At 39.0% G+C, this 13553-nt stretch overlaps 1 protein-coding gene across 3 annotated transcripts in view; it reads right to left on the reverse strand.

Moving 5' to 3' along the window:
* sdhaf3 (succinate dehydrogenase complex assembly factor 3) overlaps nt 1–13553 on the reverse strand; it is a 17271-nt gene continuing 3718 nt past the window's right edge. Inside the window, exons 1-3 of one of the 3 annotated variants that reach the window (XM_040121554.1) lie at nt 9907–10002; nt 9631–9781; nt 1–354 (exon numbers count right to left, since the gene is read on the reverse strand). In XM_040121554.1, the coding sequence (XP_039977488.1) occupies nt 160–354; nt 9631–9750 (315 nt within the window). In that variant the 5' untranslated portion in view covers nt 9751–9781; nt 9907–10002 and the 3' untranslated portion in view covers nt 1–159. The other 2 variants (XM_040121553.1, XM_040121552.1) reach the window with 2 other exon arrangements.

Raw genomic sequence — 13553 nt, forward strand, 5'->3', positions numbered from 1 at the left:
TATTGGAGAGCATTTTAATATAATCAAAGATTTTTAAAAGCCTTTAGTCTTCCTTTGAGTAGCACTCTTCATCTGAAGAACTCAGCGGTAATATTAGTGGTCTGAATCACAGCACCTTGTATTATTTGTTGTCGGAAAACATCTCAGTGGTTGGCTGCTTCATTTGCTGTCCTCCTGGATGTCAAACTGTCTGTTGGGTTTAGTGGACTCCAACATGAGTTCATACAGTTGGCCGATCTGTTCGTCCTGGAATTCACTGAATTTCCCCTCTGACAGGTTGGCTCCAAACTTGACTGAGCTGAATTGCTCCCCCGCTGACTCCAGTACCTGAGTTTGCAGGGTGTCCTTGTATTGCTGTGAGGGTGGAGGGTGGGGGAGAAGGGGCACACAGACCACTTTAAAAACAGACAGGAATAGTAGCAGCATTTAGCACCTTGTTTCCCACCCCATCTCCACTTTCAGATGAATTACACACATCACACAGTGTGACTGGTGCAATTTATGGTTCAAAACTGATATGCATTGCATAGTTTTTTTTTCTGTAAACATATCCCATGTGCAGAATCAAACCAACAATTAATCAATGAAATGAAACAATGAATACTGACAAGTACTGTGTGTATCCAAAGCCTGACATTGTATTCCTCTGTGACGGAGAGCTCCCCAGCCCAGTTAGTGTCAGTTTAGTTCACCTGCAGAGCACCACTTGAACACCACTACTGAATGTACTGTAGTATCGCCGTAAGTGCGACTGTTATCATTCTTCTCATCTGCCAATATATCAGATGAGCTCCCTAAGGCCACATGTAAAAAGCAGAACTAATTACATGACCACATGCAGGTGACAGTTAATTGGAGTAAGAAACATTCAACAAATTCTAACTAATTAAATAAACAAAGTCTGATTTGACTTTTTTTACTTTTAAATAAACATACAACATAAACATTAGAAATCCCTTTAATTTGGTGTTATTTTTAAGAATTTTGACCAGGTATGCAGTGAGCAGAACATTTTTCAGTAGAAAAATCCACTTGTTAATGTTCTCTGCAAACTAATTATACAACGTTTCTCAACCCCCTAAAACATATCTTTGGTGTTTCTGTACTGCAGTTTCTTGTTACTTATCAGCCAACATACACAGAATAGTGTTGTCAATTTTTATTCAGAATTTTAACCTTAGTTCAAATGTGCAAAGAAATTAAATAGTCATTCTTTAATGATCTGTTTGAATTTAAAATGTATAGTCTATCAGCGTAACAGAGCATTTCAAATAGTTTAAAATAGTTTGTCTAGTGGTTCAGCTGAGGGTGCTCTTCAGATTCACCATAAACTTAACCTATTGCTGCCCTACTGATCTATAAGTAAACTAAGCTAATAAATAAAAATGGAGGGGCACTAGTGAGCAAAGCTGTGCTGACTGGATAATCAGGACACCCAATCAGTGTGTTGGGAGACTGTTTGCCAACTTTGTAAAAAATAGCAGCTTGACTCTACAATGACAACACATCTGAGGACTCACCTGCTAGCTTGCCACCCAAGTGGCAGCTAATGTATACACCGGAAACAGCCTAGTCTAACTGCCTACGTTCTGCCACACTCATCCTCAGGACCCTCTCCAGAAGCTTTTAAGAAGGCCAAAATGATTACTCAGATTTATATGCAAAGATATGGAGCCCACTGGCATTGTTTCAGGTTTATTTTCAGAATCTAATGACAAGAACCACCACATTCTCAAGACACATACTGTAGTTATATGACACTACATGACAAAATAGAAAGATTATACTGAGGAAAAAGATAATCTCTCTGACCACTGATGGATGGAGATTGTTGGCCACACATGCTTATGTGACAGTCGCAGCTCACTGTATCTCAGACTCATGAGAGCTTGACAACTATGTTCTGTGTACTAAGGAGATGAAAGTAACCCACAAAGCTGAACATATTGCAGAAGGCCTTGTCAGCATGTTGAAGTAATTCAAAACCTCCCATGAAGCAGTTGTAAATGTTGCCATGGATGCTGATGTGAATGCCATACGTCATCATTTTGGGCCTATTAATGTGTCCTATTTGGCCCATACACTGAACCTGGTAGGGCGCAAGGGACTTAAGCTTCAAGCTATTGATATGGCCACTTCAACGCTAAAGCAAAATGCAGCTCATTATGGAATGTCTCGATTATGCCAAAGATGTATATGTATTGTGTTGCAGAGATATCAGCTGAAGTTAGCAAGCTAACGGGCTAGCCATAGCCTATCTCGTCTCATAATACCAATCTGTACCTCAAGAGGCGATAATGAGTGGGCTGCCCACCGGGGTTTGTCCCAGTATGCCCGATGGCCAATCCGACTATGGCACAGGGTAAGAGGAGGGACCAAAGATTGCATTTCCTTGTTTCTTACGATAAGGGTGGACACATAAACTTTCTGGTAATATGCTGCCCCCTAATCGTTTGGAGCATGAATTCAAATTTTTAACAAAACTGAGAGCTTACCTCAGCTACACCACTGATGCTGATACCAATATTTCTGAAATAAGCTAATATTTTTATACATTGCACTCAAATTCCCTTCAGGCTACTTTAATATACATTCACATCCAATTAATCCTTACCTCAAGAACTTGCACTAAAACTACTGAAGATATGGGATTTCTTATGGAATAAGGTTATCATAGATACGTTTTAATTTTTTTATTTTATTTTTGATCTATTTCTGCAGCCTATTACATTTATTTCAGCTCAGGATCAAAGTTGAAATGGGTTCTCTTGGCCTGGGACTAGGGTCTATTAAAACAAAATCTATTATATCTCTTGCCATGAGAGTTTCTCTCCACACTGGGCCAGCAGTCCAGCTCAGGCACCCATTCAAAGAGTAAAGGTGGTTTTTACACCAATATTTCACAGACAACTTTGGTTTTTTGTTGTTTTGGTTTGGACAGGTGATACAGCAATTAGACGGAGACCTTATTGTTTTTTCTCTGGACATTTACAACCCAGTCCAGACACGAATGCATCTCCATAGTTTTAGCCAAACTAAGTTCCCCTTGAAATGTTTTAATTTGAAATACAGCCAAAGGAGCCACTTGTCCTCTGATTGGAACCAATTCAGATGGACAGATGGGTTTGAAAACAATGCATACTCGATATAGTGAGGTGTAATTAAAGTGACTGCCTCCTCCCCGGTGGCTTCATGGCTCCTGCAATGACAAAGAGACCTCTCAGGATTTCAGCTGCAATCACCATCTACTCCATTACAGAAATTAACTGCAGATGGGTGATTTACCACTCCCCAGCACTGTTCAATTGTGCTGGAAAGCATTGGCTCTGCCCCATAGTGACAATTAAAAAAAAAGACCTGGAACACTCTTTGGGTTAAAATTATTTTTGGGAACTACAGTATTAGTTGAAAAGCACTGATCCCCCATCAGCACGTTAATATTAATTATATTAATAACTGTCTGAAATTTTACAATCACTGTGATCTACTTCTTCTAATCAATATACTCTACATGGGCCCTATTTTACCTGTGCTAGCACAACGACAAGCAAAAAGCAGAAGGTCCTGGGGGCAAAGGACTGTGTGGGCATCTCCAAGCGCACATGCTATTTTGGTTCATGTAGGTGCAGCAGTGTAAAATGCAAAAGTGTTGGCTGAGGTGCAAAATAAATCGGAGGGTATGGTGATTTATTAAATTCACTCTTACACAGGCATATACACCAATCAGCCACAAAATTAAAACCAGTTAACTGTTCTAATGTTTTCGCTGCATGGTATATACATTGCATTCAGAAAGTATTCAGACCCCTTCAAATTTTTCACATTTCGTTATGTTGCAGCCTTATGCTATTTTTTTTTTTAATTCCCTCATCAAACTACATGTAATACCCCAATGGATAAAAAAGCAAATTCAGAATTTTAGAATTTTTTTCAAATATATTAAAAGGGGAAAAAAATGAAATATATTGACTTAAGTATTCAGATCTTTGCTGTGACACTTGAAATTTAGCTCAGGTGCCTCCCATTTCTCTTGATTATCTTTGAATTGTTTCTACACCTTGACTGGAGTCCACCTGTGGTAAATTCAACTGATTGGACATGATTTGGAAAGGCAAACACCTGTCTATATAAGGTATCAGAGCAAAATCCAAGCCACGAGGTCGAAGGAACTGCCTGCAGTGATCAGAAACAGGATTTTGTTAGGGCACATATCTGGGGAAGGCTACAAAAAAAATATTCTCCATTGAAGGTTCCCAAGAGCACAGTGGCCTCCATTAATCTTCAGTGGAAACAACCAAGACTCTTCATAGAGCTGGCCGCCTGGCCAAACTGAGGAATTGAGGGATAAGGGCCTTGGTAACAGAACACCAAGAACCTGATGGTCATTCTGGCTGACCTCCACAGATCCTGTGTGGAGATGGAAAAAACTTCCAGAAGGACAATCATCACTGCAGAACTCCACCGATCAGAGCTTAATGGCAGAGTGGCCAGATGGAAGCCTCATCTCTGTGAAAGTTTGCAAAAAAAATTCTAAACAATTCTCAAACTGAAGATTCTCTCAACTGATAAAACCAAGATTGAACTGTCTGGCCTAAGCATCATGTCTGGAGAAACCAGACATGACGCTTAAAATTGGTTGTCCCTCTGGAATTTTCTTCCATGTCCACACAGGTGTCTGGAGCTCAGTCAGAATGACAGTTGGTCAGAATGCTGTCAACCAAGTTATACATACAGTTAGGTACATAAGCATTTGGACAGTGACACAATTTTTGTAAATTTGCATCTGTACACCACCACAATGGATCTGAAACTTAACCATCAAGATGTGATTTAAGTATAGACTTTCTGCTTCGATTCAAGGGTTTTAACAAAAATTTCATATTTGACCGTTTATGAATTACAAACATTTTTATACATTGTCCCTCATTTTTGGAGGCTTGAGTAATTTGGACAAACCAACAAAATTAGCAGATTATATTTAATACTTGGATGAAAATCCTTTGCAGTAAGTGACTACCTGAAGTCTGGAACCCATGGACATCACCAAATGCGGAGTTTCCTCCTTTGAGATACTTTGCCAATCCTTTGCTCCAGCCACCTTCAGTTGCTGCTTGTTTGTGGGTCTTTCTGGCTTCAGTTTTGTCTTCAGTAAGTGAAAAGCATGCTTAATTGGGTTGAGGTCAGACAACTTACTTGGTAATGGAAGAATATTCAATTTCTTTGCCTTAAGAAGCTCTTGGGTTGTTTTTGCAATGTTTTGGGTCACTATCCATCTTTACTATAAAGCACCGTCCGTCAGTTTTGCAGCATTTAGCTGAATCTGAGCAGGTATTATAGCCCTATAAACTCCCGAATTCCTCCCTCTACTTCTATCAGTAGTCACATCATCAATAAACACCACAGACCCAGTTCCATTGGCAGCCAACCATGCCCATGCCATAACATTGCCTCCACCACTTTTGACAGACGATGTGGTATGCTTTCAGTGATGAGCCATTCCTTTCCTTCACAATACACTTCTCTTCGATCTGGTACAAGTTAATCTTGGTTTCAACTGTCCAAAAAAAAACTTTTTCAGAACTGGTTAGGCTTTTTTAGAGGTTTTCTGTCAAAGTCTAAACTGGCCTTTCTGTTCTTGTGTTTTACCAGTGGTTTGCACCTTGTGATATTTACATTCATGAAGACGTCTTATGATTGTAGACTTCGACAATGACGAACCTACCTCCTGGAGACTTTAGTTGCCTTCTGTGGTCTTCCAGGGCTTTTGGTGTTGCTGAGCTCGCCAATGCATTCTTTCTTTTCAAGAATGTACCAAAAAGTGGTTTTGGCCACCCCTTAAGTTTCTGCCATCTGTCTGATAGGTTTTTTTTTTTTTTTTTCAGCCTTATGATGGGCTCCTTCACTTGCATTGACACATCTTTGGACTGCATAGTCAGAGTTCCCATTAACAGCTACCAAATGCAAATTCAACACTTATAGTCAACTCCAGACGTTTTAGCTGCATAATTTGTCATGAATTAACGAGGGAACAGGCCACTCCTGGCCAAGAAACTGATTGTCAGTCAACTGTCCAATTACATTTGAGCCTCTGAAAATGAGGGACTATGAATAAAAATGGCCTTAAACTCCTTTGAATTAAAGCTGAAAGTCTACACTTAAATAACATCTTGATGGATTCTTTTCAAATCCGTTGTGGGCGAGTACAGAGGCAAAATTATGAAAAATGTGTCACTGTCCAAATACTTATGTACCTAACTGTACCTATTATGTGCACATAATGTTGGAGTCATATAATGATCTACAGAATTTCCAAAGGCGTTTATACAATGTCACAGAGAGCACTGAAAAGAAACACTGAATTAAGCATGGGGTTTGATAGCATTTTATAGAATTAAATTCCAGTATTTAATCCACTTGTCAAATCTGAATCTTTTCAAATCACTTACTGAATGTTACTGTCTTATATCTTATTAGTACTGTCAAACATTTGCAAGATAAAAAAACTCCAACTCACAGCTGCTATCTATATATTTTCAATTGCTCTTTGGTGAGTGAAAAGAAAAGTGACAAACGGTTTGATTAGCATTGATGCTTAATAAATCTTGGTATTAAGCGGATGGTTACTGAAAACCATCCCTGAACTGAGTAGTGATTTTAGGCTAGGAATGTATCAATATTAGTTCTGTCTTTTTATACAATGGCCATCTATTTATGTATTACCATTTACAATTAAATACATATTAAGCATTATATTAAATATGAAAAACCAGCACCTGCTGGTCAAAGACAAGCATTTACTGTACATCAGAGTCAGCAGTAGGCTCAATCCTCTCCCCATTTTAAAGTCACTATGCTGACACCCATGTGATCAGTGAGGAGCCCCAGTATGGGTTATCACTACATACCAGGACAGGTGGGTCTTGGAGAAACTTAAGGCTTTGTTTTAAGTTTATTTCCAGAGATCTGACTGACCTTTACCTTAGGGTGAAAACAGAGTTTCACTTTCCCACAAACCTTTCTCTGAGAGTTTGAGGATACCAACTAGTTCTTTTCAGGTTAAAACTTGATGTGTCACCGCTAGACTTTTTACCTCTTGTCTAACAATAAAAATTATAACAGCAGTAACAACATTTACACAGTGACCTTGCACAGTAGTACATACCAATTCTAATTACTGATTATAAGGACATCCAACTCCATCAATCTCTTAATGTTACCTTACTGTTTACTGAAGCTGCTCTGCCATCATGTGGTGATGGTCTGACATTACACTGGCAATGCATACACCCTCAAAGATAACATTACTGATGACAAGACAAACCAAAGTATGCTAAGTGAAGACAGCAGGGTTTTCTTGGTGTTTTATAGCGAGGTGAGCCACCTTTTCTGGAAGAAAGACCACCTCCACTAACATCCTAAAAACTGATATAAAACATCAACCTTCAGGAAAACGGAGGTGGAGTCACAGTACTTGAAATAATTATTGTTGTTCTCATTAATGTTCTAATTAATTGTCATTTTGAATCTGATTTGAGTACACAGAAAACTGAAAATATGCTCAGTAGAGCACAAACCTCTACCAAATAGGTGTATTGAGTCAATTGTGTCCACTCTACTTTAGTGCACAACTGTAGTGTGCAAGCTAATAATCCTGGGTTTGAGCTTCATATCCTTGAAGTACAAAACTCAAAGTTAATGTCATTTATGTATATTATTTTCATGCTTGACAAAACTGCAGTTGGGGCAGCTGAATGTGAATGTGGCATATATTGTAAAGCAATTTCCGTGGTCGATAAGACTAGAAAAACGCTATATAAGTGCTGTCCATTTACCATTTAGTTTATGTGCACAAAACAAAAAGTGTTTTGTGGTTATTATGATTTTTCATACATGTAGGTTTGTTTTTGACAATGAATTTGTACATTTATAGCATTAGTAATTGGATTATTGTAAATAATTAGATCAAAGTCGCAGTATTATTAAAGCTTTTACATGGTATCCAGTATTCTGATGTCCCCTGTACTTGAGTTTATGTGATTTCTTTGATAGTCAACTTTATATTTGAAACCAGGTATCACATACAGTATTAAACAGCATTTAATAAGACTCAATACACCTCCTTGGCAGAGGTTTGCGCTCTACTGAGCACATTTTCTAGTAATATACATAATTACTGACAAAAATGTTCATGCCATGATTACCATTAACAGTACTGACTGAGTATAAATTGATCTTTTACAACTGGCGTTGTCGATCTGCATACTTGTGAATGCCTGATTTTTTAGCAACTTGCAAGTTATGGTAAAGTTAACGTTACCGGTATGAACGCTCTGTTTGCATAAAAAGATGTTTGCCACATTGATAAGTTAGAAAAAAAAATAAAACCAAATTAAACAGTTATCACTGCCCTTAAATGCCTTTTCAAACTTTCAAACTGAAGGATGAAAAAAAGATTGGTTGTCACAAAATAAATCACATTTGTTTGACTTATATTTCAGGGCATGGGCACTCTGTTATCTAACACATTCTCTAACGTGTCGCTCTATGAATTCTTTAAATAGGTCGGCATATCTGTCGGCAAGATGCTCCAAGTTAGAAAAGTTGGAAAAGTGGAAAGGTTGCCTCCTTGGATTGCGTGGGTTTAAAACATCTTTTGGAGACAGGCTTTGTGGTGTCCGTGGGCTTGCCCTGACTGTCGTCTCTGTAAGCAAAATAAGGCCATATTTTGTTCAAATACCTTGCTTTATCGCTTTCATGGTGAGAGGAAGCAGAGCAGTACACACAGACACTACTCTGTTGTTGCACATCAAAGCAACTCAGGAAATACGGCTATTATTGAAACACTGTCATTCTTGATTTATCGCTTATATATATATATATATATATGTTATGTTTAACTTACTGGTTTTTCTATCCAACAATCATGCCAATTCAGAGCCATGTCATACAACCACTATTAACACTGTGTAAACCACTCGCCCAACGGGTCCAAATTGCAAGGGCCCGTTCAACGCTGCTTGCAGCTTTAATACATCTTGTTCCTCCTCCGATGTTGCACAAATTTAGCCTATCCACCACTTTTGGTCGTACACGCACACAGCGCATTTCCCAGGAATTGTATCTGCAAGACAGACTGCTGATGCCCCAGCAGTTAGTGGACGATTCTCATTCAAATCCACAATGAAACTAGAGCCACTATATTTAAATAATGACTATGTTTAGGCCTAACAAAGAAGTATTTCTCCACATACATTTTATTCCTGACAGCATGTAGACCTTTATGTTGGGAATGCTTTATTTTACAGGTCTGTAACTTTCTAATAATTTCCTAACAATTTCCCTGTAATCGTTATAATACTAATAAAATCCACAAAACAGCAATTCATATAATCCCAGCCCAGATTTTGTATTTGTAGTAAACAGAATAACGACGCTCCAGTAATAGCTAATGAAGCTGTACTTTCTACGAGAAATGGCCATTAGTAGTTTTCTTGTAAAGTGGATAAAATTTTGGATCAGTGAAGCCGTCAGTAGTGGCAGGTGTACGTGCCTTAATAAATTACTTTATTATTTTTACAGTTTTTTCAGTGGGATTTGTTTAGTGCGCCGTTTGAGTGTGAACTTGTTTACCTCCCACTCTGTCATGAAGCTCTTCACCTCCTCTGGTGATGAACGTTTGTGTCTTCTGAACTCGTCTTTCACATACTGGTCACCGAGGGCTCTTAAATCTATCGGGAGGAACCGGTGCATGACCAGAATCCTCTTGTACAATGAGCGGACTCTGGAGACATGAGCAGAAGCTGCCATTAAGTAATAATACTATAACACAGTGTACGTTTAAAATTATAACGGATGTCCTATAACTCAAAAACAGCAACAGACATAAAGCTATAGACAGGAACTAACATGCACAAGGAGAGTTATTTAAAAAGGTGCCCTTGTTTATCCCGGAAATTCACCTTCTTCTTCAGAGTGCTATACGAAATAACAATCGCATTACCGCCACCTACTGCACTGGGGCAGTAGCACGGCAGAAAAAAAACTAAAATTATACTCTCTCTGCTAAACATTTTTCTTCTGAGTAGTTAAATAAGTATCTATGTATTTTCGATGATTCCGTCCCATGAAAATGTTTCCCTTCGTTTCTCACCATAGACACAATCTTACAGAGTACACGTTCAACCGAATGTGACACATTACAGTGAGTGTATAATCCATTTTTTAATGAGCTGTTTGATTGAATACAGTATGTATATACAAATATAGTATAGTATTGAATATAGTCCCCCTCCACTAAAAAAATGTTTTGCTTATTGTTACTTTACTTGGTTGTCGAAGCTTCACTATGCAGAGTGATGTAAGTAAGACTTTGTTTTCACAATCATCTGCTGAGGGGGAAAGTTTCTCTGTGCTCACCTTAAAAACTCAGTTTAACACATGGACATACAGTACCAGCAAGATTTTGTGACATCACAACTAGTTTGGAAGTCAACTTGTGTACAGTAAGCAGCTTACACCAGCGTGATGTGAAAATGTAAGCCCCCAGCACACATACACTGAGAGTTTACTTTTCATTGAAGTAGAAGTGTTCAGTCTAGTAATTAAACATTTGAAATGAACAATATTTGCATGTTCATAGATTCTGGATTTTTTAAAGGAGAGAGAAAGAGTAGATGCAATTTTTAGAGTTATTAAGGAGACAATTGAACTTTTTTATAGAAAAACCAAGTCAGAGACAAATTATTTTAATCAGAGTACTCCTAACGGTCCTAAAAACATGTTTAAAAGGGGTCTTTAAGTTTTATTACTTTAAGGCCAATATGAAATAAATAAATAAAATGTTTAGAGTCCATGATTAAATGCACAACAGACTACTCAACATGTCAGTGTTCACGTCAGTGAACACATTTGTGTTTACAACCATGAATACTTTGAATGAAAGTATACAACCATGAAAACTTTGAACTTTGAATATTTTCCTGTTACCTTAGATGTATTATCAGTTGTATTGTATTGTATTTCTCATAGATCTACCTTTGTTGAAAAAATGATATAAAATCTTACCCTGATCTCTTACCATAATTATTTGCTTGACTTCTGATTTACTTCGTGTGGTTTTCTAAATAACTAGCCTATCTGCTGAAATTTTTCTAGTCTGTCCATTTCATCATTTCCCGTTAGCCCTACATGATCAGTAACCAAAACAAATGGTCTACATAAGCATTTTTTTTTTCCCCACCAGTGGTGGGCGAAGACGTGCCCCATACCCTGCCTCTGATTGGCTTACCTTGATAGTCTTACACAAACTCTAACCAATCATCATTTGCATGTCTAAACCTAACTAATCCAACCATTGAATGCAACAAGTTTTAGCCAATCAGAGGCAGGGTAGGGGCGGCTCTTTGCCTTCCTTGGGTGGGGAAAAAAAGCTTGATGAACGGGACCTGGCTGAAATATACATCTGCAAAGAATTGAGTAGAACAATACATCTTGATGATTGGAATTAAAGGAATTCAGGCTCTTGAAAACTGAAACAGAGTCATGGCAACAAGATTACTCTCCTCTACCTATTGCAGAGCGAAGAGTTCTACCAAAATTTCCACTGAGTAAAGGTCAACAGGCACTGACACTGTGCTCAGCCCTCAGCATATCTATCGAGCCAACAAGCCACCCAAAGCTTGATTTTTGCTCTCTTCCCTGTCGTCCCATGGATTTTCTATAGTCTACTGTTTTATTAGGTACAGAACACTTCTAAAGCTTTGATTAAAGTACTATGTAAGAGTGAAAGTCCAAAACTTTCCCTGTTATTTTAAGTTACTCCTATCAAATAAAATTGGAAAAAAAGGAAGTTTGTCCAAGCTCAGTCAAATCCTTTAACATCCTTTCTATGCTGACCCCTGAGGGCAATGTGGTTTATGATATGATATGATAAGTGGAAAAACCAAAGAAAAAAATGTAATTTTCTGAGAAATTACACAAGTCTACTGTAGTAACTAATGTACCTTGATTTCAATAAACATTCTGGAAGTAACATTGCATTCAACAACATGCATTCAAAACTGATGCCATGCGGTTCTGACCAAGCCTCTGTATATGACGACTTGGGAGTGAGAACATGTTGGTAACTCAGATAACCAATATTTACAACTGTGGTGAGCAGACAAGCATCTCAGAATGCACAACACGTCCAACTGCACGTTGGGTTCCACTCTTGTCAGCCCAGAACAAAAATCTGAGGCTGCAGTGGGTACTGGAAAAACATAGCTCAGCCTGATGAATCTGGATTTCTGCTGAAGCACACAGATGGTAGGGTCAGAATTTGGAGTCAACAGCATGAATCCATGGTCCCAACCTTTCTTTTGTCAACAGTCCGTGCCGCTTGTGGTGTTGTATGTTTTTCTGGCACACTTTGGGCCCCTTAATACCAATCAATCATTATTTGAATGCCACAGCCTATCATAGTATTGTTGCCGATCATGTACTTTCCTTTATGGCCACAGCTTACCATCTTCAAATGCCTACTCCCATCTTGATAATGCACCATGTCACAAAGCCAAAGTCGTTTCAGACTGGTTTCATTACATGACAATGAGTTCAGTGTACTTCAGTGGCCTTCGGAGTCACTGGATCAAAATCCAGAAGAACCTGTTTGGGATGTGGTAGAACAGGAGATTGGCAGCATGATTGTGCAGCTGACAAATATCTGAAAATGATGTGTGGCAAGCCACAAAACTGCCTTGCGTTGATGCAGCATGGACCTAAACTTTCTTTGGTCTGGGTCAGAGAGGGTGGAAAAATCCGCAGCCTTAATTTGTTAACCTGTGCACCCTGGGAGGAAAAGGAAGCTGTGACACTTCCTGTTTCCTGTGCTACCATGGAAACACCATCTGACAAGCTGAAAATCTGTGCATTGCTCAGAAGTCCTATGGGGTAGCGCAGGTAAAAAAGGACATCTGTGTAGCCTTCATTTACCACCAGCACATACACCATACCTCTAGTCAGTGACCATCGCCAGGAACATCAGCACACACTCAACAAGGAACCAACCATTGTCAAGGGGCTCAATCAAGCCAGCATCTGAGGGCTCACTAAAACGAAAAGAACACGTAGCTGTCACCCACTTATTTTTACTGTCAGGTATCATAATCAGAAGCCTACCACTCACCGGGACCAGCTCTGTATTTGTGCTAGGGGCTCTGAGCTGAGCATGGGGGCAATGCTGTTAGGCCTGCTGCAACATGGGAGGGGCTTGCTACACTGCATGGAGAGGACAAAGAGCCCAGACCCATATTGACTAAAAAGGGGGTATGAAAAGCTGATCTGTGTACTACTGGGTCTATGACTTCTCCTGATGATTGGCTCCTCACATCAGGGGGTAGTATTTTCCCGCTTACTGGATGGCAGAGGTTGCTGCTGTGATCTGCAGGACCCTAAACTGCTGACCCTGTGACTTGAATAGTTCATTCTTACAATCTCTGGCATAATGACTTGGTTTCTGACATATGACACTATTAGCGCATTTTGGATTAGCTAGTGACCTGGGAGCTGCTTAG

The sequence above is a fragment of the Xiphias gladius genome, chromosome 24 (assembly GCF_016859285.1).
Source record: "Xiphias gladius isolate SHS-SW01 ecotype Sanya breed wild chromosome 24, ASM1685928v1, whole genome shotgun sequence".
In the NCBI taxonomy this organism is placed as follows: Eukaryota; Metazoa; Chordata; class Actinopteri; order Istiophoriformes; family Xiphiidae; genus Xiphias; species Xiphias gladius.